At 34.4% G+C, this 27,010-nt stretch overlaps 1 protein-coding gene across 5 annotated transcripts in view; it reads right to left on the bottom strand.

The window, feature by feature from the left end:
- Window positions 1–27,010, bottom strand: part of CNKSR2 (connector enhancer of kinase suppressor of Ras 2) — a 296,479-nt gene that overhangs the window by 203,709 nt on the left and 65,760 nt on the right. For all 5 annotated transcript variants that reach the window (XM_074391385.1, XM_074391386.1, XM_074391387.1 and 2 more), the window contains exon 4: window positions 13,919–14,006. In XM_074391385.1, coding sequence (XP_074247486.1) covers window positions 13,919–14,006 — 88 coding nt within the window. The remainder of the gene's footprint in view (window positions 1–13,918; window positions 14,007–27,010) is intronic.

The following is a 27,010-nucleotide window of genomic DNA, read 5'->3' as shown; positions in this document are numbered from 1 at the left end:
ATTTTGTGAAATAAACATGACACTCAATACTTCAAAGAATAAAATAATCAAAATAGTTACTATTAGGAAACCAAAATTTTAGACTTCATTGCACTTAATGTTGTGTTTATTGTGAATAACATGGTGGTAGGGCAACAACCATATATCTTATATGACCTTTACTATTTGAGGATTCTAAAATGTCCTAGTTTGGGCTCTGGTGTCATATTTTGGAAAGATCAGAGGCAACTTCCTAGAGGAAGTCATGTGTAAATTCATGTTACATTAACAATCTAATGGGACAGACTAAGAGTAGCAAATAATAACTCTCTCCTCCAACATTCAGGATCACAAATTTGACATGAGATTTGGGTGAGGACACAAATCCAAACCATATCCAAAGCCTTTCCACATATTTTTCCCAATACAATTCTTCCAACTTCAGTTCCTCTCATCCTTCCAACCTCAATAATACTGAGAATAAATAACTGATGAATGGATCATCATGGGGGGGCGGATTTCTTCCTTCTTGTTCTTGTGATAGTGAGTGAGTTCTCACAAGCTCTGGTTGTTGAAAGGAGTGTAGTACCTCCCCTTGCTCTTTCTCCATCGCTGGCCATGTAAGATGTGTCTGCTTCTTTTTCACCCTCTGCCACTATTTTAATTTTCCTGAGGCTTCCCAAACATGCTTCCGGTACAGCCTGCAGAACTTTGAGTCAATTAAACCTATTTTCTTTATAACTCACCCAGTCTCACGTCGCACTTTAATAGCAATGCAAGAATGGACTAATACAGCTTTAGAAATGGAAATTTTTAAAAAAAAACTTAAAAGGCACTATGACTGAGGCATACAGAGCAACAAGTCTTAAGATATGAAAGAGAAATACTGAGATGAACTGAAGAGGGAAAATTTGGGAAATCTAATAATATGTTGACTTGAATGTCGGTTTTATGAGTTTTTTTTTTATCAGGATAAAATACGAGTTTTATCCTGAGGCTAATGAGCAAGCCATCAAAGAGTTTCAATCAGGGTCTGATAGGACTACTATATCAAACTTCTGAACCACTTTAATTATCCTATCATAATCCCATATCCTTCTGTTTAAATTCCATGATGTTTTATTATTAACTAAAATTGAGAAGTAGAATATATTGTTTATGCATATATATGTAGCAAAGTATATAAATATCAACTAAAAAGATGCATGCCAATGCTCATGCATGCCTCTGAGGAAGGGGCCTGAGCAGAAATACAAACAACTTTATAAAAAGTTCTGATGCAAATATGACCAAATCTTAATATTTACCAATTTGTAATGCTGGTCCATGTGTGCTTGTTACACTGTTCTACATTTCTTTCTGTCATTCAATTTTTTCCAAATTATAAAATAAAAGAGATATTATTAAATCTCACATTTTCCAGGATAGTATAAAAAGACAGCTCTGGAGAAGTGGGGCCTGAGAACCACTATGGGTAATTCAAAAAGGGCAACAGAAACCATATATTGTACAAACTGACTTTGGTAACACTGGCTGTCTCTTGCAGACTAGTGGTTCAACATAATTAAAATTTAGAGAAATTGTTATACAGAAATAAAGTTCAAAAGCCTTAAATTTTTTGACACATGAGGTCTGTAAAATAAAATAGTCATGCTTGTAAAATGGCTGATAACTACTTTTTCTTCTGTCAGTGAAGATGGCTAATTCTTCCACATCTTGTATTATATTCCTCTACAAAATTCTATTTCAGATCTCTCCCACATGGTCATCTAAAGTTAGCTCCAACTACTCTAGTCTTTCACTTCACAATGAAAAACCAACGTCCTAATAATTGAATGAGTGTGTAAAATAATTTTTTTAGCATATAGAGATGTGAGGGTATAGGCAAAAGAGAGGCTAAACACTTTTTCAGCATTCATAAGAGTCTTTAAAAAATCAAAAAAATTGAAATTTCAAGACTGAAGTAAAAATGTCAAGGTGTTCAATGATCAGAAAATTCATTAGAGTGGGCTGAGTATGGTGGCTCATGCCTGTAATCCCAGCACTTTGGGAGGACGAAGTAGGCAGATCAAGAGGTCAGGACTTTGAGACCAGCCTGGCCAACACGGTGAAACCCCATCTGTACTAAAAATTCAAAAAAAAATTTAGCCTGGCATGGTGGCATATGCTGTAATTCCAGCTACTTCAGAGGCTGAGGCAGGAGAATTGCTTGAACCCAGGAGGTAGAGGTTGTAGTGAGCTGAGATCATGTCACTGCACTCCAGCCTGGGAGGCACAGCCTCCACTTGGGAAAAAAAAATTCATTAGAGTGAGACTGTAATCCCTATAACTTTAATAGCTGTCCTGTAACTTTAATAGCTGTGTTTTGACAGCCTGAAGAGGCAGTGAGTTAATTACCATTATGAACTAAGTTTGTTTATTTTGCATGTCTTGAGACAAGGCCTAAATGGTTTTGAATGACCTACCAAATAACTCTACTAGCTTTACATATTTTATGTTTTCATCATTTATTTATTTGCTACTCTTAGTTTGTCCCATTAGATTGTTAATATTTTCAAAAAAGGAACCCTATATTCAACTTCATTGTCTTTTTACTTCCTCAAGGTTCTCTGTACACCCTATAAATATAATTTGAATTTATCTGTTATCAGTATTTTATTGCATTGATTCGCTATTTTCGCTTTCCATAATAAATGTTATACATTGGTTTTACATGGGAGATACAAAAATGCAACTCATAAAGCCATATTGTTGGAAATAAAATTTCTAATTGCAAAACTAGTACAGTACACTTAGTTTCTTCACACTTCTATACAAAAATAGACTGAATTTCACAGTTTTTAAAACATTTTACATGTGAGTTTGTTTTTAAACTTTAATCTGCATGATCTCAGAAGATATTTTTAACAAAAATAATTGAGCCTTTACTGCAAGATTTGTATCATAGAAACTATATCAAAAACTTTACAGTCACAGAATGAGGCTAACATTTCTTTGTAATAGAAAGCTCCTCTAGCTTCCAGATATTCAAGTTGCTTACGGCAATGACCATCTACTATATCCCAAGGAAAGGAAACTCTATAGGGTCTAAGCAATGGGAGACACTTTTTCCCTTGTAACAAACTCAAATAAAGGGTACAAGCAAAACTAAAATCAAACACTATCATAAATAAAAATATAAATGAAACATTAATTTTTTAATTCAAGATTATTCACTGGCTGTCAGAAAATAGAGATGGTATGGTATATAATTTCCAATATTAGTTAAAAAAAATTCCTCAGGCCGTATATGTTTGTCTCTTTTATCTATTTAGGTTGTATTTTCTTGTACAAAATGGAACCATTTCTTTTCAGTAATTGTGTGCAGTATTTGAAAAAGTGTCAGTTATATCCAGGTACGCAAAAAAAGTTTTAGATCATTGATGATGATAAGATGTTAAAATCCTAATAAATACTAAATTGTCCAAGTAATAGTATTATCTTAAATATAGGCTTAATTTGGTACTTGAAAAGAGATACTGCATAGAATCCATATCCATTTAAGTTTCCTAGTACTAACACTAAGTACTGAGTGATTATTAACCAGAATTTTGTGCTTGGACAAAATCCAACAGGTCATTTATTGCCCCCCACCCAAACCTACCAGTCATATTCCAGCAGATTATACTTAAAATACCAACTGTCTCTCTCTGTCACACACACACACACACACACACACACACACACACACACACATACACACACACTACAAACACACTACAGTATTGAGGAGAGAGATGTTACATTCAAATAAACCAATATTGTTGTCCTCAAAATTCTAGTATAACACTATACTGGAATTCTTCATAGATCTATTGCTGTGGCAGACTGTGTTATGATTTCCAAACATATACTGCCATTTTTTAAAGGGAATAGTAAACTTCCTTGAACCATTGAAGTCAGTCATGGCTACGTGAGTTGTTTTGACAAATGAATTGTGAGTAGATGTGCTAGGTCTCATTTTCATGCAGAAACTTTAAGAACCAGTGCATGGTTCAACATGTTCTCTTTTCCCTGTGCCATAATGACCAGCAATGTTCTAGAAGAGGCTACTCTATCAGTGTGGGCTTTGAAATGAACAGTATATAGAGTAGTGCTATAGCAACCCAGGATGCACATGGAGCATGAGCATTGGATATGAACATTATTAAAAGACACTAATATTATCAGGTTGTTTGTCACTGCAGCTTAATCTAATTTACCTTGACTGATACAACTCTGCACCAATCGAAGGGAAACATAAGACAGACACGCATATGAAGACATAACCAATGCAGAATTTAATGCAATAACCATTTCATTAGTTTTCCAGACTGTATCTCTTCATTTCATGGGCTATGAGAGTTATGTTTTAGAGGTTCTATGTCAAGCCTCACAGATTGTTAACCACAATCAACCTCAGGTTGCATTCTGCTACCTTCTCGCAAATCTAGTACTTTCCAGTCTGTTTTATTTTTCTTTTTTTGAGATGTAGCCTCATTCTGTTGCCCAGGCTGGAGTGCAATGGTGCAATCTCAGCTCACTGCAATCTCTGACTCCTGGGTTCAAGTGATTCTCCCACCTCGGCCTCCCGAGTAGCTGGGATTACAGGCATGCACTCCCATGCCTGGCTAATTTTTGTATTTTTAGTAGAGACAGGGTTTCCCCATGTTGGCCAGGCTGGTCTAGAACTCCTGACCTCAGGTGATCCACCTGCTCCGGCCTCCCAAAGTGCTGGGATCATAGGTGTGAGTCACCATACCTAGCCCAATCTGGTTTTTACAGATAAATTTTGCCTCATTTTATAAGTTTGATTTGTGCTCACTTATCCTAATTATTTGATTCTGACCAGTTCTTCAACCTACCATTGTCATTTACAATTTCAATCCATTATTTTACTTGTGTTAGGGCCTAATTTTATTTGAATTACCTATTTGATGTTGGTGGTCTTTCTGACCCAACCCAAGCAGACTGGGATGTTAAAAACTACTACTTTGGCAGAGGCGAAATGCCTTAATAAATTAGTGCCTATAACTGTTAGGTTGATGCGAAAATAATTGTGGTTTTTGCCATTAAAAGTAATATTAATATTATGACATATGAAAAAAATATGATAATCCAGAGAGTAGGAAGTACAAGACATAATAAGGATTAAAAGTAACGGCAAAACCCGTGATTACTTGTGCACCAATCTAATAGTAACTAAAATGTATTTGGTTTGCTGCTTTTATCTTACGTAGGTATGAAAATCTATGTCATGTAAGTCATATAAAGTATGGTATGATGTAATAAATGCTTAAGATGTTACTAATGATAATTACTGCTTCTTGTTTTATTAACCTTAGTGCCTTCCTATGTCTACTACCACTATGCCAGTTTCTAGCACCGGCTCTTCCTTTCTTATTACAAGTGTGCGATAATCACTTTTTAATTAGTAACTTATAACTGACGTTTCAAAGAACAAGCCTAATCCTTTTGGATATGTATTTACTACAGAGGGACTATAACCCACTAATAACTACAGTTATAAGTTGAAAACTTTAACCAGACTCCTTTATAAATGTATAGGCTCTGGGCTGTTATTACCTATAAATAGTTGAACCTCCTGATCCACACTTCTCAATCATTCAGCCTGTGGTAAAATCTAGAGAATCTACATTTTTAATATGCTTTCTCAGATGAATCATAGTCCATGGAAACATGGTCGACAAAGGAAACACTGTTCTTAATTACATGCATTTTCTTCCCACCTCATATTTGTCTCCTTCTAAAGTATGAGTACAGCACAATTGTCATTAACGTTGGCTCCATATTAGAATCACTTGAGGCATCACTTTAAAAATACTGATGCCTAACCCCATTACAAAGAGTCTAATTTAATGAGGCCTGGATGGGGCTCAGGCATCAGTGTTTTGAAACAGTTCTTTACTGGATTCTAAACTCCTAACGTTTCTAAATTTCTGTAATCACTTTTGGTGAACTTTTAAGGGAAAAATAATTATATTGTTCTTTCAGCAAACACTTATTTGCCAGGCACTGGCAGAAGTGCATGGGGTCTACTCCCGCTTCCAAGTCTGTCACAGCAAATCTTTTCTTAAATGAACTATTACTGTTGGCTTGGTTCTTTAAAAAGAATAGTCACAGTACATCACAAATGGTAGCATATCAGGGACTCTCCCCTGAAGTTTATTTTATCACTCATGAGGGTCAAAAATAGCCTAACTCACATTTCTACATCTGTATCCCTATACACAATATGAATAAGGGTAAAAGTTACCTCTTTTTAGGGTCTTTGTGAGAAAACTATAAAAGCCTCTTCAAAGGTGAACTGCAAAGTAAGACTCAAATACAGTAATTCAGAGAGTACAAAGATAATGAAAGTACAAGACATAATAAGCAATAAAATTTTGAGAACATTATATTCACAATTGTAAAGATGAGCATGTGTAAACTGTATAACCTAGTAATTACACTCCTAGGTATATACATAAACGTAAATGTACAACAAAATGTCCATAATCAGAAGAATGGATAATCATACTTGGATATGCACATAATGTACAGAATTCAACATTATAAGCAGTAAAAATGAATGAACTACAGCTACAGAAGAAAACATGCATGAATTCAGAAATACATCAATTGAAAAGACAAGCATAATCAAATGATACATTTAGAGAAGCATATGAAACTATTTTAAGAAAAAATAAAATGATAAACCCTTGAGAAGGCAAGCTGATGAAATGGGGGAGGAGCTCAAAAGTAACTGAAACAGTATTGGTAATGTTGTAGTTATTAAATTAGATGGCAGATTCATGAGTATTATTATTCTTCATAACATACATATATTAGATATATTCTTTTGCATGTATGTAAGTTTCATAAATTTCAAAATGTAACACAGTGAAGAAAGATGTCTGAGAAATAGGATCAACTATTTGCTATCTAAAAGGAATTGATTAGTTTAGTATATCCCCATCTATTCTCCTTCTGGTATTACTGATGGTTATACTATCTTTAAAAACACTTTGGCAGGGTGACTCTGATAACATGCAATGTTCTTGGTTTATAAAAGAATAAATGTATGAAAACAATCTATTTCAGCATCCATATTAATATGATACACAGTACATCTTTAAGTTTTTGCTCACAAGCCAGGCCAGTGTCAGAAAGCTAGAAGAAGAATAAATTATTATGTCCCACTCTTCTAAAGAGTGCTTTGTTAAGTATTAGTATGCAATGATTTCATCACCCTTATCTCTTCATTCTGAGCCTTCAGAAAATATGCAGCTGCCAATAATTATATTTAATAACATGAATGAGAATTTCTTGTATGTGTATTTATATCTATTTTGATAATATTCTCATTATACATATGCCTTTGAGAAGATAGAGGTACACATATGTAACATACCTTCAGTTTCAAAAACTTATATTTTTAGTTTTCACATTTTTCTTCAGAAAAAAGTCTTTAAGTTATCTGGGTGTTATCTCTGATGGTTCTATAACTTCTGACTTACTGTATTAGCATTATGTGAAAAATCTGAAAAGATATTGCTTCTTTATAATTAATGTAAAAGGCTGAAGAAAAATTAAAGGCTGAAGCATAATTGCACTGAATTAAAAGTATTATTTGTTTAAACAGAAAGGAAGTGAAAAATACTGTTGGTAGGAATGTAAATTAGTAGAGCCATTACGGAAAACAGAATATAGATTTCACAAAATATCATATGATCCAGTAATCCCACTACTGGAAATTTATTCAATGGAAAGGAAATCAGTATGTCCAAGAGATATCAGCATCTCCATGTTTATTACAGCACTATTGACAACAGCCAAGATAAGGAATCAACCTAAATGTTAATCAACAGATGAACAGACGAAGAAAATGTGGTATACATACCCAATGGAATACTATTCAGCCCTAAAAAGAATTAAATCCTATAATTCAAAGCAATATGGATGAGTTTAAAGGACATTATGTTAAGTGAAATAAGTCAGGCACAGAAAGATAAATATTGCATGTTTTCACTCATGTGAAAGCTAAAAAACTGAGCTCATAGAAGTAGGGAGTAGACTGTAGTTATGAGAGGCTGAGAAGGGTAGAAGAAAGGAGGGGATAGGGAGAGATCGGTTAATAGATACAAAATTACATCTAGATAGGAGGAACAAATTCTAATGTTCTATAGCACTGTAGAATGAATAACAGTTACCAATAATTTATCTTATATTTTCAAAAAGCTGGAAAAGAGGATTTTGAATGTTCCCACCATAAAGAATTGATAAATATTTGAGATGATGGATGTGCTAACTACTCTGATTTGATTATTATAGATTGTATACATGTACTGAAATATGACTCTGTACTCCATAAATATCTACAATTATGTGTCAACTAAAAATAAAAGAAAAAAGTGAAAAAACAGAATCACATTTTACATTGCCTTCAATGTGCATGTTAATATAATCCATACTGTTTTTAAAAATGCATATAAAGCTTAGTATATCCTGTTTTTTGGTTTCAAATGTCCCAGTTTCAATCTCAAGAGCCCCAATACAATTTTCAGGTCACCTAGAATGTCTGATTCAGGAGAGTTTAAACACTAACTTTGAGTACATAGTAAAAGTAGTATTTAAAGTTGTGTTTTAAAGAACTATGAGACCATCCTGGACAGGCTTTCAACACTTGCCACAGGAACCATAGAATATATACCCTGCCTACACCAGCATAATTTCTATCCCCATTTTACATCTTTACATGTATTTAACTATAACTTGAACTTAATATCTCTTTTAAAACATACATCTGTACTACAATATATATTAACACATATAGTCTCCTTCACCTTTATATGTTTTGAGTTTTCTACTTATAACTCCAGTTTATTTGAATATGTAGATAGGGATGATACACTCCTGGGTGATCAAAATTAATTTCTGTATTATATTTGAACATGAATATTTCAACATATCTTGCAAAAAATGAAGCACAGGAATGAATTTGCATTAAAATTTAAGGAATGTTCTAAATTATACCAATATCTTTTTTTTAATCACTCATTTTAGAAATAAGATCTTTCCTCATTGCCACTCAATACCAAAAGTGAGCAGAGCATCACTCCTTGAAATTTTCTGTGGAGAAAGAAACTAGCTGAGTTTAGCATTTCCAAAGGCCTTTGTCTACACAAAATAACTTGAGTGGCCATTTATTAAGCTCCCACTATATGCCAGATGGTAGGCTAAATCAGTTGCTAATGTTCACAACAGCTCTACAATAATCTAAAAATGGTAGGGATCCACTTTTACAGATAAAGAAAAATAATATCAGAGCTATGAAGTAATTTGTCCAAGTTTATACTGTTCGTTGAAAAGCAAAGCCAAGATGATGAATTTGGATCAACTTCATGTCAAAGCCCACTACATTATTTTGCCGTAAATTATAAGCGTAAATGACATGAAATGTCAACTAAGAAGGTAACTGAAACACTATTCATAAACATAAATGTAATTAAGTAAAATAAAATATCTATAATCAATAAAACTACAGGCCAAATTTCCTTGAATACATCCTTAATGAAATTTAAAATTACTTCTGGGCTATTTAACAAAATTTTGTGATCTTTCCAAACAGTATTTACAAATTTGTGCTCTAAGCATTTAAAACACAAATCCCAATTCAATAAGTCCTAGAAAAACTCTTATTTTCTCAAGTATTTACCTTGAGCAATTAACAACTTAAGATAAAACATAAAATGGTTAAATTACATTTGAGCAGGAATACATTTAAATAGGGTTATATGCTCAATATGCTCATTTATATCTTTATTTTAGGATGCAGATTTAGAGAGAGTTTAATAAATTATTTACTTTTATTTTCTGCATTTAAAACATTATCTAGGTAACACAAGTGAATAGAAAGCACATACACATAATTTAAAGGAGGCTCCTCATCAAAAAGAAACATTTTTAATACTGATCTTTAAAGAATATTTTCCATTTACTTGAATAAGGTTTAGAAAACAAAATATATCTTACAGGTAAATATGGAACAAGGTAAAACAAATCAACTGTCAGAAAGTCATAACAACTTAAGTAAAGACATTTATTACAGGAAAGACCAAAGCAACAGCACTAACTGTTTCTGTGTAATTAGGATTATATATATATATATATATATATATATATATATATATGTATATATATATGTGCATATATATATGTATATATATGTGTGTATATATGTGTATATATATATGTGTGTGTATATATATATATATATTTTTTTTTTTTTTGAGACGGAGTTTCGCTTTTGTAACCCAGGCTGGAGTGCAATGGCGCCATCTCGGCTCACCGCAACCTCCGCCTCCCGGGTTCAGGCAATTCTCCTGCCTCAGCCTCCTGAGTAGCTGTGATTACAGGCACACGACACCATGCCCAGCTATTTTTTTGTATTTTTAGTAGAGACAGGGTTTCACCATGTTGACCAGGATGGTCTCAATCTCTTGACCTCGTGATCCACCTGCCTCGGCCTCCCAAAGTGCTGGGATTAGAGGCTTGAGCCATGGCGCCCGGCCAGGATTATATTATTATAAATATTCTTCATTATAGTTTTTTGTAAAATGTTTTCAACACTATTCAGATAACCAGTGATAATCAAGAACATGGAAAATGGATCTAAAAAGGTTGGAAATGGCCGGGCGCGGTGGCTCACGCCTGTAATCCCAGCACTTTGGGAGGTCGAGGGGGGCGGATCACGAGGTCAAGAGATGGAGATCATCCTGGCCAACATGGTGAAATCCCGTCTCTACTATAAATACAAAAATTAGCTGGGCATGGTGGCATGCGCCTGTAGCGCTCCAGCTACTCGGGAGGCTGACGCAGGAGAATTGCTTGAACCCGGGAGGCGGAGGTTGCAGTGAGCAAAGACTGTGCCACTGCACTCCAGCCTGGTGCCTGGTGACAGAGTGAGACTCTGTCTCAAAAAAAAAAAAAAAAAAAAGGTTGGAAATGAACAGACCCATAAGAAAGCAGAAAAAGATTTTTAGTAAATACAGTTTAGAGAGGACCAGTTCAGGTAAAAAGCGTATCGTCAAAATTTGAGTTTTAAGAGGAATTTTTCACTCTGTATTTAACATTTCAGAATCTGATTTAAAATGTTTTTCAACATGTTTGAATTTTCCCTCAGCACCTAAATCAGATTTCACTGTAAATGTAGCTCAATAAAACTAACGCCAAATGGAGAAAAAACATCTCTGACATTTATTTTTCAAAACTTATGTTACTTCCTTTCATCAAGTCTTGTTATTCCTTACCCATTTTTGTAAACAATATTACTTTCATCTTTGTTTTTCACTTTACATTCATTGAATATTTTTATTTTATTTTCCTTTTTTAACTTTTATTTTAGGTTCAGGAGTACATGTGCAGGTTTGTTATGTAAGTAAACTGAGTGTCATGGGGGTTTGGTGTACAGATTTCATCACCTAAGTAATCAGCATAGTACTGAAAATAGTTTTTTGATCCTCACTCTCCTCTGACCCTTCACCCTCAAGTAGGCCCCAGTACCTGTTGTTCCCCTGCATACACGTGTACTCAATGTTTAGCTCCCACTTATAAGTGAGAAGATACGGTACTTGGTTTTCTGTTCCTATGTCAGTTTGCTTTTGATAATGACCTCCAGCTCCATCTGTGTTGCTGTAAAGGACATGATCTCATTCTTTTTTATGGCTGCATAGTATTCCATGGTGTACATATACATTTTCTTTATCTAGTCTACTACTGATGGGTATTTAGGTTGTTTCCAAGTCTTAACTATTTATAAGTAAATCTCATTTGATTCTCACAATAACTCTGAGGTAGATGTGATTAATTCTGTTCATAGATGGCAAAAACAATGACATGGTTTGTCCAATGTGGATTCATCATGAATCAACAGGGCTGAATCTCAAATCTTCCAAGATTACATACAACCCTCTCCCTTGCCCCATGTATTTTAGGCTTCACCAAAGTTTCATCTTGCAAACCAACACTTTTGTGCTTATTTCTTAAATAGTGACAATCTAATTCATCATTTTTGTGTTTGAAGTAGAGAATAAAAAAATGGTACAGTACAATAATTTTAGGTTAAGCTGATATCCATTAAGGAAGGCATCATGGCAATTATTTCAATGCTGACAAGTAGTGTGTGGGTAACTGTCTCATTGTTCTGCTTCAGTTGCTGACAGTGTTCTAAATGAGCTTCAGTTCTTTGTGAGAATTCTATTTAAGATTTTAAAACCAGTTTCTCTCTTTTTTTTTTTTTTTTTTTTCAAAAGTGTCATCATAACCAACCTTACGAGATGAGGAAAGTGTTGGTGGGGGGGCGGAAATCTCTTTAAAAGGCTTCAAATACAATGATCCAAACCCATCACAACTGGGAATAAGTAAAATAAATATAGTAGATTAAATAAATTCCTACAAATGAAAATTTTAAAAAGAAACTGACATTAAATTTCTCCACTAATTTTAGTATTATTTTAAATGTAAGTGGCCAATATTAAGAAGCACTTTCCTCTTACTTCACATTAGCACCACTTTGTGTTAGGAAGGGGAAAAAAGGCATTTGTGACAGTTTATTTTTAGATATTGATTATCTAATCTTGCTGCAAAGGGAATAAAAATAATTAAAGCTGAGTGAAAAATAATTTGACGCACAGCATATTTCAAAGCATAACCATCATCATAACTGTTCAAATGAGATTTCTTGAAAGCCTGGTAATAAATGCATGCCCTAGCTTTTCTTTAAAGTCTACACCTTGCTTATTCAAATTGGCCTCTTTTACTGGCAGCTTAAGTTTAATTCCTGTCTTCAGATACTTCATACAATTCCAATCAAATGCAGTGATTAGTATGTATATAATGGCTGAATTAGATGATTAGATGAACATTAACTGTTTGTAAGCATGTAATTTATTTTAAAGTATATTTAAATATTTGTCTAAGTTGTGTTCCTCTGGCAAACTTAAAGCAGTATTTCTTCAATGTACTTAACATTCTTTTTTTTATAACTCAAACTCATTTTAGAAAATAAAAATTCATTTGGAAAAATACAGAAAAGTAGAGTCTAAATAAAATCACCCATAGTTTCACCATAAAGAAATAAACACTTAACTATTTTATTTCATTATTTTGCCTATTAATCCTTATTCTTATTTCTACTACAGGTAGCAAAAGACCACAGAGCCCAAAAAACTTGGAACTGAAGAGAGATATCATCACATAACAGTAAGAAAAAGAACAAATTATTTAAAAGATAATTTAAAAGCACTAATATATCATGCCTATAATTACATTTCCTCTAAAAGACATGTTTGAATATGTTCTAGTCAAATCACCCAAGTCTCTTGCATTTCTCCATGCCTTATATCAGACTTAATTCAACCATTTATATCAGCTGCTGGACCCTGAAGGCATCTGATTTTGGGATTCCTGGCTTAGATAGTATCAAAGCAAAAAATCATTTTGGGTAATTAGATCATTGTTAAAAGTTGTTAGGCATATTTGCTTGTATGTGTGCAGAAGTAAGTAAAACTAATAGTGTCTTAGAGCAAAAATCTGAGATTGTTATCTGAATGGGGTAATTTTTTGAAAGGCAATATACCTTAGTCATCCCCATTGAAAGTGTGAGACTAACAGACATTATTTTATTATAATTGTTTATTTACAGGTCAGGTAGGTTCCTTTTATATCGTCTGGTAAGTTAACTGAGGTATATGCATAGTTTCCCAATAAATATTAAACATATTTGATTTCTTTAGAATCATTTGTCTTTGAGAAACTTTTAAACCAGTATCTTACAAACTCTTGGTACACAGGATACTTCCCATTATTGGAATATGAAGCTGCCAATAAATTAACAGAAAGAAAGTTTGTCAGTTAATACCTGTTGCACAATTGTTGTCAACTCCAGGCAGAGTTGTATGACATTATTTCTTGTAACTGAATAGTCTGTCACAGCAGCAAATGGTGACCTATAAAGGAAAAAGGAAAATTGTGATTACTAGGAACAGCTTTTGAAAAGTCCCAAAATATAGTAGCCTAAAATGCATTTTTCCATAATATGAAATAGATTATATAATATTATAAAATAAACGTTATGAAATTTGCATATTGATAAAAATATTCAGGACTTATTTTAAGGAAAGATTTGAAGAAAATAATTGGAAGAGAATTAAATTCAGGAAATATAATGTTTCCTTTCTACCAAATTTCTCTCTCTTTTTTTTTCAGACGGAGTTCCACTCTTGTTACCCAGGCTGGAGTGCAATGGCGTGATCTTGGCTCACCACAACCTCTGCCTCCTGAGTTCAAGCAATTCTCCTGCCTCAGCCTCCCGAGTATCTGGGACTATACATGCATGCCACCATGCCCAGCTAATTTTCGTATTTTTAGTAGAGAAGGGGTTTCACCATGTTGATCAGGATGGTCTCGATCTCTTGACCTCGCGATCCACCCGCCTCGGCCTCCCAAAGGGCTGGGATTATAGGCATGAGCCACTGCGCCTGGCCTCAAATTTCTCTCTCTCTCTTTTTTTTTTTTTTTTTTTGAGACGGAGTTTCACTCTTGTTACCCAGGCCGGAGTGCAATGGCGCGATCTCGGCTCACCGCAACCTCCGCCTCCTGGGCTCAGGCAATTCTCCTGCCTCAGCCTCCTGAGTAGCTGGGATTACAGGCACGTGCCACCACGCCCAGCTAGTTTTTTGTATTTTTAGAAGAGACGGGGTTTCACCATGTTGACCAGGACGGTCTCGATCTCTCGACCTTGTGATCCACCCGCCTCGGCCTCCCAAAGCGCTGGGATTACAGGCTTGAGCCACCGCGCCCGGCCGATAAATTTCTCTCTTTTTAAAGTTCTTAATTATTCAGAAGTTTTTTGGCTTTTACAAGGTATATTCACTGTATCTAAAACCAAAATGGAATACTTTGGGCAAAGATAACATGTTAGTTTATTTTCACAAGAACCTAAGATTCTGAGTACAATATCTACTTAGAATATTCAAAATTAAGAGCTAGTAATAACAACTGCTAAGGTTTACTGAGGGCTTACTATGTGCCAGTTACAATTCTAAATGCTTTACGTGTATTAGATAATTTAATCTTCACAACCATTACGAGATAGGTGCTATTATTATTCCTGTTTCACAGATGAAAAACATAAGGTAGAGAAAGATTAAGTGACTTATCTAAGGTCACATGTCTAGTAAGTGGTGGACCTGTACACTGATTATTTTCAGGTGTTTGAGGCAATTCATTTAGTCTTAGGTATAATTCTTTTTATACATGTTTGCAGTTAGTTTGCTAATATTTTGGTGAGAGTTTTAACATCTAAGTTCTTGAGAAATATTGGTCTGTAGTTGTTTTTTGTTTTGGGTTTTTTTTTTTTTTTATCAGGATAATGATTTCCTCATAAAATGCTATGGGAAATGTTTCTGCCTTTACTTCCTGGAAGAGATGGTGTAAAATGGTGTTATTTCTTCTTTAAATACGTTGAATTCGCCAGTAAAATAATTTGGGCCTGGAGTTTTTTTCCCACACCCTGAAGTGTTTCTAGGTAATATTTAATTTCTTTAATGGTTATAGGATTATTCAGAGTATCTATTTCATCTTGGGTTATGTTCTAGTACTATTTTCCAAGGAAGTGGTCCATTTCATCTAAGTTGTCAAATTCATGTATGAAGTTATTTGTAATATTCCTTTTCTAACTTTTACATTTAGATTGACTTTTTTATTGTTTCTGTTTTCAATTTCACTAATTTCTGCTCTAATCATTAAGAGCATCTTATCATTACTCTGTGCTTATTTTGTTCTTATTTTTTCTATTTTGTTGAGATGGGAACTTAGACGATTGATTAAGATCTTTCTTCTTTTCTGATATAAAGCATTCAGTGCTTCTGATATATATATATATATATATATATATATATTTACTATATATATTTCTGATATATCTTGAATATATATATTTTTGATACATATAAGAATTCAGTGCTATACACTTCCTTTTCAGCACTGCTTTAGCTGTGTGCACAAATTATGATTTGGTCTTTTTTTCATTCTGTTCAATGTATTACTTTTTAGTTTTCATGAGACTTCTTTGTCCACTGGATTACTTAAAAGTGTGCTGTATGAGTGACTAGTTTCATTTTATTATCTGGTTTCAATTCTTTTAAACTTGTTGAATTTTGTTTTATGATACAGATATGGTCTATCTGGGGGTATGTTCCATGGGCACTTGAAAAGAATTTTTATTCTCCTGCTGTTGGATGAAGTGCTCTAAAAATGTCAATTACATCCTGTTGTTAGGTGGTGGTACTCAGCTCCTCTAATCTTTACTGACTTCCTGTTCAATTCTGTCTATTCTTGAGAAAGAGGTAAATGAAGTCTACAACTGTGGATTTGTCTATTTCCTCTTTGATTCTGTCAGTTTTTGCTTCATGCACTTTAAAGTTCTGTTGTTTCATATACACATCTTACGAGTGATTTCTGTTTGTTGTTTTTTGATTTACCTACTTAAATGCTCATCTGTCACTTTTTGGTGTTTTTTTTAATCAATATTCACATGTAGTTTATCAATATGAATATTCACATATGTGACTATTACACATTATACCTTAACCCTCTACTTTTCATGTTTGTTGCAAATACTTTTTCCAGCTTGTCATCTGTATTATACTTTGTTACATGTTTTTTTTTTCTTTTTTATGTAGTCAAACAGTACATTCCTTTGTATTTTATTCCATTTTAAAAACACTTAGAAAGTCTCTCCACATCTAGAAATCATTTTTGCTTATATTTTTTCTAGTTTTCTTATAAATTTATATTTCCTTCTTAAATAGCTGATACATCTAAAATTTATTTTAGTGGAGAAAAATAGACACTGCCCTATCATTATTTATTTTCCAGTGGTTTTAACGTGTTGTTCTCTAAATGACGGCAATTTACTAAATGGTCCTTCCTTTTTCCAGTGGTTTTAACATGTTGTTTTCTAAATGATTCTATATACAGTCATGCCCTGCACAAAATGATGTTTTGGTCAACAATAGACCACATATACCATAGTGGTCCCATAAGATTATAATACCATATTCTTACTGTACCTTTTCTGGGTTTAGATATGAAACAAATACTTACTGTTGTGTTAAAATTGTCCATAGTATTCAGTACAGTCACATGCTATACAGCTTTATAGTCTAGGAGCAACAGGCTATACCACATGGCTTAGATGTGTAGTAGGCTGTACCATCTAGGTTATGTAAGCATATTCTATGATGTTTGCACAACAAAAAAATTGCCAATCCTCATCAACAGCAATGTATGACTATATCACAGTGCAATATAGGCTCTCTTTCATGAACTTATTTATTCCTACTCCAAAACCCAGTATATTTTTTCAACATAATTTACTTAAATGGACGGAGACATAAGAATTCAAAAAAACAAATTAGAAAAAAAAATGTGATTAATTGAAATTCTCTGTTAAAAAAAATTAACCTCTTTAATTGTAAGCAGAAACAAGCTTTTAAAAATCCACCCTGATGGAAGTTTTCTAAGACTGGATTGTAAAGATGGGTGTATAAGTGTTACTGAAATTTACTAAACCCCATCAAACTGTATACTTAAAATAGGTTAATTTATATAATATAAAGTAGGCCTCAATAAAACTATTTTTTAAAGATGAAAAATGTAAGCACTTCAAGGAGAAAATCATTTATTTAAAAAATTACTTTGGGAGGCTGAGGCAGGTGGATCACGAGGTCAGGAGTTCAAGACCAGCCTGGCCAATATGGTGAAACCTCGTTTCTACTAAAAATAAAATAAAATAGCTTCAACATCAATAAAAAGGACATCCACTCAGAGACCCCATCTGAAAGTCACCAACTACAGATAGGTGTACCTGAATGTGATGGAGAGAATCAATCCAAGCTGGAAAACATTCTTCAGGATATTATCTAGGAGAACTTCCCCACCTAGCAAGGTAGGCCACCATACAAGTCCAGGAAATACAGAGAACACCACAAAGATATTCCTCAAAAAGAGCAACACCAAAGCACATAATCATCAGATTCACCAGAGTTGAAATGAAGGAAAAAATGCTAAGGGCAGCCAGAGAGAAAGATCAGGTTACCCACAAAAGGAAACCCACCAGACTCACGGCAGATTTCTCAGCAGAAACCCTACAAGTCAGAGGAGAGTGGGGGTCAATATTCAACACCCTTAAAGAAAAGAACTTTCAACCTAGAATTTCCTATTCAGCCAAACTAAGCTTCATAAGTGAAGGAGAAATAAAATCCTTTACAGACAAGCAATTGCTGAGAGATTTCATCACCACCAGGCCTGCCTTCCAAAAGCTCCTGAAAGAAGCACTAAACAAGGAAAGAACAACCAGTACCAGCCACTCCAAAAACGTACCAAATGGTAAAAACCCTCAAAATAATGAAGAAAATGTGTCAACTAACGGGCAAAACATCAAGCTAGCATCAAAATGGCAAGATCAAATTCACACATAACAATATTAACCTTAAATGTAAATGGGCTAAATGCCCCAATCAAAAGACACAGACTGGCAAATTGGATAAAAAATCAAGACTCACTGGTGTGCTGTATTCAGGAAACCCATCGCACGTGTAAGGACACTCACAGGCTAAAACAAAGGGATGGATGAAGATTTATCAAGCAAATGGAGAGCAAAAAAAAAAAGCAGGAGTTGAAATCCTATTCTCTGATAAAAATGGACATTAAACCAGCAAAGATCAAAAGAGACAAAGAAGGGCATTAAATAATGGTAAAAGGATCAATGCATCAAGAAGAGCTAACGATCCTAAATTTATACATACCTAATACGGGAGCACCCAGGTACATAAAGCAAGTTCTTAATGACCTACAAAGAGACTTAGACTCCCACACAATAATAGTGGGAGACTTTAACACTCCACTGTCAATATTAGACAGATCAACAAGACAAAAAATTAATAAGGATATCCAGGACTTGAACTCAGAACTGGACCAAGTGGAGCTAAAAGACATCTACAGAAATATCCAACCCAAATCCACAGAATATAAAATCTTCTCAGCAATGCACTGCACCTTCTCTAAAACTGACCATATAATTGGAAATAAATCACTTCTTAGCAAATGCAAAGAATGGAAATGATAACAGTCTCTCAGACCACAGAGCAATCAAATTAGAACTCAGAATTAAGAAACTAACTATGAACCACATAACTTCACGGAAACTAAACAACCTGCTCCTGAATGTTGACTGGATAAACAAAGAAATGAAGGCAGAAATAAATATGTTCTTTGAAACCAACGAGAATGAAGACACAACGTACCAGAATATCTGGGACACATTTAAGCAGTGTCTAGAGGGAAATTTATAGCAATAAATGCCCACCAGAGAAATGAGGAAAAATCTAAAATCGACACTCTATCATCAAAATTGAAAGAGCTAGAGGAGCAAGATAAAAAAAAAAAAAACTCAAAAGCTAGCAGAAGACAAGAAATAACTAAGATCAGAGCAGAACTGAAGGAGATAGAGACACAAAAAATGCTTCAAAAAATCAATAAATTCAGGAGCTGGTTTTTTGAAAAGATCAACAAAATAGACCACTAGCCTGATTAATAAAAAATAAAAGGGAGAAGAATCAAATAGATGCAATAAAAAATGAAAAAGAGGATATCACCACCGATTCCACAGAAATACAAACTACCATCAGAGATTACTACAAACAACTCTATGCATATAAACCAGTAAACATGGAAAAATGGATAAATTCCTGGAAATTTGCACCCTCCCAAGCCTAAACCAGGAAGAAGTTGAAACCTTGAACAGACCAATAACAAGGGCTGAAGTTGAGGCAGCAATGAATAGCCTACCAACCAAAAAAAGCCCAAGTCCAGATGGGTTTACAGCCAAATTCTACCAAATGTACAAAGAGGAGCTGGTACAATTCCTTCTGAAACTATTCCAAACAATCCAAAGAGAGGGAATCCTTCCCAAATCATTTTATGAGACCAACATCATCCTGATACCAAAACCTGGCAGAGACTCAACAAAAAAGGAAAACTTCAGGCCAACATCCATGATGAATATAGATGCAAAAGTCTTCAACAAAATATTGGCAAACCGATTGCAACAGCACATCAAAAAGCTTATTCATCATGGTCAAGTAGGCTTCATCCTGGGGATGCAAGGTTGGTTCAACATACGCAAGTCTATGAACATAATCCGCCACATAAACAGAACCAAAGACAAAAACCACATGATTATCTCAATAGATGCAGAGAAGGCCTTCAACAAAATTCAACAGCACTTTATGTTAAAAACTTTCAATAAGCTAGGTATCGAAGGAACATATCTCAAAATAATAAAAGCTATTTATGACAAACCTACAGCCAATATCGTACTGAATGGGCAAAAACTGGAAGCATTCCCTTTGAAATCAGGCACTAGAGAAGGATGCCCTCTCTCACCACTTCTATTCAATATAGTATTGGAAGTTCCAGCCAGAGCAATTAGGCAAGAAAAACAAATAAAGGGCACTCAATTAGGAAAGGAGGAAGACAAATTGTCTCTATTTGCATATGACATGATGGTATATGTAGAAGACCCCATCATCTCAGGCCAAAATCTCCTTAAACTGATAAGCAACTTCAGCAAAGTCTCATGATTCAAAATTGATGTGCATAAATCACAAGCATTGCTATACACCAATAACAGACTAACAGAGAGCCAAATCATGAGTGAACTCCCATTCACAACTGCTACAAAGAGAATAAAATACCTAAGAATACAACTAACAAAAAATGTAAAGGACCTCTTCATGGAGAGCTACAAACCCCTGCTCAAGGAAATAAGAGAGGACACAAACAGATGGTGAAATATTCCATGCTCATTGTTAGAAAGAATCAGTATCATGAAAATGGCCATACTGCCCAAAGTAATTTATAGAATCAATGCTATCCCCATCAAGCTACCAATGACCTTCTTCACAGAACTGGAAAAAACCACCTTAAACTTCATATAGAACCAAAAGAGAACCTGCATAGCCAAGACAATACTAAGCAAAAAGAACAAAGCAGGAGGTATCATGTTACCTGATTTCAAACTATACTACAAGGATACAGTAATCAAAACAGCATGGTACTGGTACCAAAACAGAGATATACACCAATGGAATAGAAAAGAGGCCTTGGAGGCAATGCCACATATCTACAACCATCCGATCTTTGACAAACCGGACAAAAACAAGTAATGGGGTAAGGATTCCCTGTTTAATAAATGGTGTTGGGAAAACTGGCTAGCAGTGTGCAGAAAGCAGAAACTGGACCCCTTCCTGACACCTTACACTAAAATTAACTCCAGATGGAATAAAGACTTAACCATAAGACCTAACGCCACAAAAACCCTAAAAGAAAACCTAGGCAAAACCGTTCAGGACATAGGCATAGGTATGGACTTCATTACTAAAACACCAAAAGCATTGGCAACAAAAGCCAAAATAGACAAACAGGATCTAATTAAACTCCAGAGCTTCTGTACAGCAAAAGAAGCCATCATTAGAGCGAACCAGCAACCAACAGAATGGGAAAAAGTGTTTGCAATCTACCCATCTGACAAAGGGCTAATATCCAGAATCTATAAAGAACTAAAACAGATTTACAAGAAAAAAAAAACCCACCCAAAAATGGGCGAAGGATATGAACAGACACTTTTCAAAAGAAGACATGTATGAGTCCAACAAACATACGAAAAATGCTCACATCACTGATTATTAGAGAAATGCAAATAAAAACCACATTGAGACAACACCCCACGCCAGTTAGAATGGCAATCATTAAAAAATCTGGAGACGGCCGGGCGCAGTGGCTCACACCTATAATCCCAGCACTTTGGGAGGCTGAGGCAGGTGGATCACGAGGTCAAAAGATCGAGATCATCCTGGTCAACATGGTGAAACCCCATCTCTACTAAAAATACAAAAATTAGCTGGGCATGGTGGTGCACGCCTGTAGTCACAGCTACTAGGGAGGCTGAGGCAGGAGAATTGCTTGAACCCAGGAGGTGGAGGTTGCAGTGAGCTGAGATTGTGCCATTGCACTCCAGCTTGGGTAACAAGAGCGAAACTCTGTCTCAAAAAAAAAAAAAGAAAAAAAAATCTGGAGACAACAGATGCTGGAGAGGATGTGGAGAAACAGGAACACTTTTACACTGTTGGTGGGAGTGTAATTTAGTTCAACCATTGTTGAAGACAGTGTGGTGATTCCTCAAGGATCTAGAAACAGAAATTCCATTTGACCCAGAAATTCCATTACTGGGTATGTACCCAATGGATTATACATCATTCTACTATAACGACACATGCACACATATGTTCACAGTGGCACTGTTTACAATAGCAAAGACCTAGAACCAACCCAAATGTCCATCGACAATAGACTGGACAAGGAAAATGTGGCACATATTCACCATGGAATACTATGCAGTCATAAAAAATGATGAGTTCATGTCATTTGTAGGGACATGGATGAATCTGGAAACCATCATTTCAGCAAACTGACTCAAGAGCGGAAAATCAAACACTGCATGTTCTCACTCATAGGTGGGTGATGAACAATGAGAACACATGGACACAGGGAGGGAAGCATCACACACTGGGGTGTATGGGGGGGCAAGGGAGGGACAGCGAGGGGGTGGGAAGGTTGGAGAGGGATAATATGGGGGGAAATGCCAGATGTAGGTGATGGGGGGATTGAGGCAGCAAACCACATTGCCATGTGTGTACCTATGCAACAAACCTGCATGATCTGCACATGTACCCCAGAACCTAAAGTACAATAAAAATAAAAAATTGAGTAAACAAATGGAAGTTTCTACAAATCAAAAAGAAAAAAAAAAGTAAGGAACTGTCCTCCTTAAATCGCCATATAGATAATATGATGCTTATAATTCTCTCTGGTGCGAAAGTTTATGACCCTGTAAGAAATTATTCTTTGTACATTATTTCTAAACAGAAGCCTTACATTTATTAAAAGGTTATTAATGATTCAGAAATCCTAAACAAATTAGGAACTAATAAGGAAAGCTAAGATGCTAATAAGGAAAATCTGGAGCACCTTACTGTTTCTCAGGTTGGCACTGCTGAAGCCTTAGGGTAGTCCATGAATAATGGTCGTGCTAACGTCACTGCTCTTCCCTGAAATAATTAGTGTCAAGTGACAAGCAATGAGCACATAAGAGAAAATAAGACCAAACATTATCTGGTAGTATTTGATATGGTTTTCTTGGTCTCTGTAATATTCTTACGGGTATAGAATTAATTTGTCCAAAAGGTTCTTATCATGGAAGAAGAAATTAGTTTAATCATTTTCTTACATGAGGCAAAAAATTTCAAAGAAATCTTAACAAAAATTCCCTAGTATCTTAAACTCTTATGTCTTAAATATGTAAAAGGTTTTCAATGATATTAAGAGATCTCATTGATTCCATCAAAACAGGATGGCCTTAAAAGGCATTTTGTAAACTACCAGAATTGGATATTACTGCTAAAAATGAAGGAAAAAAACTGTCACTATTGAAGGCAAAATAAACTTTGTTAAATAGTAATTTTGAACATTTTTATTGATGTCACTCTACAACATAACACTTGTAGTGATCTGTAAACTTCTGAGCATAGATGAATTTGGCAAAGCAACAGAAAACTGCAAGAAATATAAGGTGTCAAAAACAGTAGGATGTAGATTAAAAATAGACAAGTAAACCATGCACTGAAAATAAACAGTAAAGCTACCAACTGGGATTTACTTCTGAGGCTATTCCTCTGGGAAAGTCTGCTGTTTCATTGGAACCAATATTTTAAATAGGAGAAAAAAATGGAATTCTATTAACCTTAGATTTTATCTTATTTAGGAAATGTAAGGAGCTGGTCTTTGAAAGTGTATCTCATTTAAATGGAAGCTCCATTGAAATCAGAGTTTTTCTGAGTCATAAATGTTATTTTCCTAGCACACTGCTATGCCTTAAACATTTAAAGGTTTTTCAGTGATATAAAAAAGTTTCTCATTGATCCCTTTAAAGCATAAAAATCTTGAAAGCTTATTTTAGAAACAATTAGAATTAAATTTTATTAATGTTAAAAATAAAATAGTAAACCTTTATAATACGGTGAACTTAAAATTTTCTATAAATGGAGTTCTATGCAGCAATTTAAGATACTGAGGCCTAAAACAGAAAAGTGGTAGTCTTACTTAGTTTTTGAAGAGAAATAGCAAAATGTAAATAAAGGTTTAGATGCCACATCCCTTCCTCAAAATCCTCAATAATTAGCATGCAAAATGAGGTAGCATGACAAAGGAATATAAAGGAAAAAACAACAGGACTTCAGTGTCAGACAAAAATAGATGTAAAGTATAATTTTCATACTAGATGAGTGACTTTAGGCAAGTTATTTCACATCTCATACGTAAAATGGAGATTAGGACATCTGCTTTGTGAGAATTCAATGAGCTGAGATTATATATATATATATGCATGTATGCATAAAGCATCTAGTTCAGGATCTAGAACAAATTAAAGATTTTTCACCTACTCTTTTTTTTCTCCTCTTTCAAGTAACATAAAATAAAAATTGTAGTAAACCCAAATCATATTACTGTGCATGCAAGTTTTCTCCAAAATAAAATAAAAATTTTGTAATGCCAAAAAACTTACAGCTGTTTAAAAATGAAAAGTTGTTTAACATCAAATTAATCCTATTTAACTGATAAAACTTTTTATTCTTCAAGTAAAATATTACATATTGAAGGAATAAACTAAAGTTAAAGATCATACACTTGGCAGTATTCATCTACAGTATTCATTTTAAACCCTCCAAATTAAAGCAAATCTACATTGATACAATGAAACATTAAAAATTTTTGGTCAAAATTGTTTCTGTGGAACTTGCATAATTAAGTATTTAATTTCTAAATTCTTGAAAAGCAAACAAAAAAGACAAGACACATTCTTACTTTATATAAGCAAAATATAGAGAAGAATTAAAGTTTTTAAGAAGTTAACATGAAACAAACCAAAATATTAACTAAATTTATTTAGAAAGGAGATAGGAATTAAAAATCATTCTTCCAAAAGTCACTACGAAATTTTGTCGTTGTCTATCTTTGTTATTATATACAGGGAAATAAGCTGGAAATATTCCTCACATGGTATTAGTCAAAATCAATGCATTATATCATAGAATATTAGTGCTTAGAAAAGAACTTTAAATTCTGCAGGTCTTACATCCTTATTCTAAAAGGAAAATAAAAATAGAGGTTAAGGTTCAAGTTATGGAGGGTTAGAGGGGAGCTGAGACTCAACTCTCAGCCCTATGCTCTCATGCTACATTACCATGCATTTTGGTGGGAATTCGCAGTAATGGTCATGGAGAACGCTGTTCTTCTGGCTTTTCTAGCATTTGATTAATGTGTAAAGTTTGTAGGACACACTCAAACAAGAGGGCATGTGGAGTGCTGGCTTGTACTCCTGCTGCTACCTAGAAAATATTTTTTTTTTTCTTTAAAAGGAATAAAATTATAACTTAAACATACACCTACTAACAATCTCCAATAAAAGCCTGGACTACTTGTCAGGTAATCAAACAGCCTAAACATTTCACCTGGCACAGTTATAGATAAAATCCTATTAGATTTAAATTGATCTCAGGACTTTCTGAAATTTATATAAGCCAAGGAGCAGTTAAGATACCCATACAAGCCATGGCAGAGGAGGAAGCAAAGTCGAATTCCCAAATATATTAGTAGCACTCATCATTTAACTTTCCTCTTTCCTATTATGGGCAAAAGATTTAAAATCTGTGAAAAGGGAAAGTAAACATGACACAAAACTATCCTGAACTATAAACAATCTCAGAGAAATTTTATTTCAAAGAAGAGTTCTTAGTTATCGTTAACTTCCAACTAACGAAAGTCATAGATACCCTGACTACCTACCACTTTCAGTCCTTACCCTGCCTAATCTCTCAGCAGCATTTGACCCTACTGACCATTACCTTCTTTCCTTAAAACTCTTTACTCACTTTGTTTCCATCACATTACTCTCAGCTGATTTCCTCCTGCCTCTCTGGTTATGCCGTCTTATTTTTTTTTTTCTATAAGCCAAACTTTTAACCATTCTTCAATTGGCGGTGCTGCACAGGCCTCATTCCTTATCCCACTTTTTTCCATTCATTCAAAAATATTTTTTGAGCAGCCACTATTGACTAGAACTCATTTAGATAACTGTGGTATCAGTGTACAAAGCAGATGAAAACTACCTGCTCTCTTGAAGTGGACATCATATAAAGAACAGTCAGATAAAAATAATATGCATAATATATAAGTAAATTATACAGTATATTGGAAGGGTCTAAATGTTATAGAAAATAGAGTAGGATAAGAATAATTCATTCTAAAATTCTCCTTCAGCTACCTATTTTCATAAGGCTTACCCCCACGACTGGGTCAGCCAAGTCAGATTTCTCTTATTCACCCCAGATGCCTTCTTTTTCCTTACTCTCAAGATCTTATCTGTTACCAAGTCTTACTTATTTACATAAATAACTCTAACATTATTCTATCCTCATTGCTGCTTCTTTAATTAAAAATATCAACAAAAAGAAGTGAGGAGATTAAGTTCTGTAGTTAGACTGTCAAGACTAAATCCTGGCTCCACTACTTATGTGCCACTTGGTTTTGAACTTAATCTCCTTCATTCCCAGTTTTTCTATCTGTAAAATGAAGACAATCCTTCTAGGGTTGTTTTGATTAAATGAGAGTGTCTGGAGGCATCAGTAACCAAGAGATGGCATCATCATCAATTTTAGCATCAGAATCACCACGAGTAGTAGCAGCATGATTAATTCCTACAAGAGCCTCCTAACTGGTTTCCCTTCTTCTAGCCTTACTCTTCTCTAATCTTTGCCAACACTGTAGCCCA

This window comes from Saimiri boliviensis, chromosome X (assembly GCF_048565385.1).
Source record: "Saimiri boliviensis isolate mSaiBol1 chromosome X, mSaiBol1.pri, whole genome shotgun sequence".
In the NCBI taxonomy this organism is placed as follows: Eukaryota; Metazoa; Chordata; class Mammalia; order Primates; family Cebidae; genus Saimiri; species Saimiri boliviensis.
Note: the sequence above shows the minus strand (reverse complement) of the source record. Positions and strands in the feature narration are given on the sequence as shown.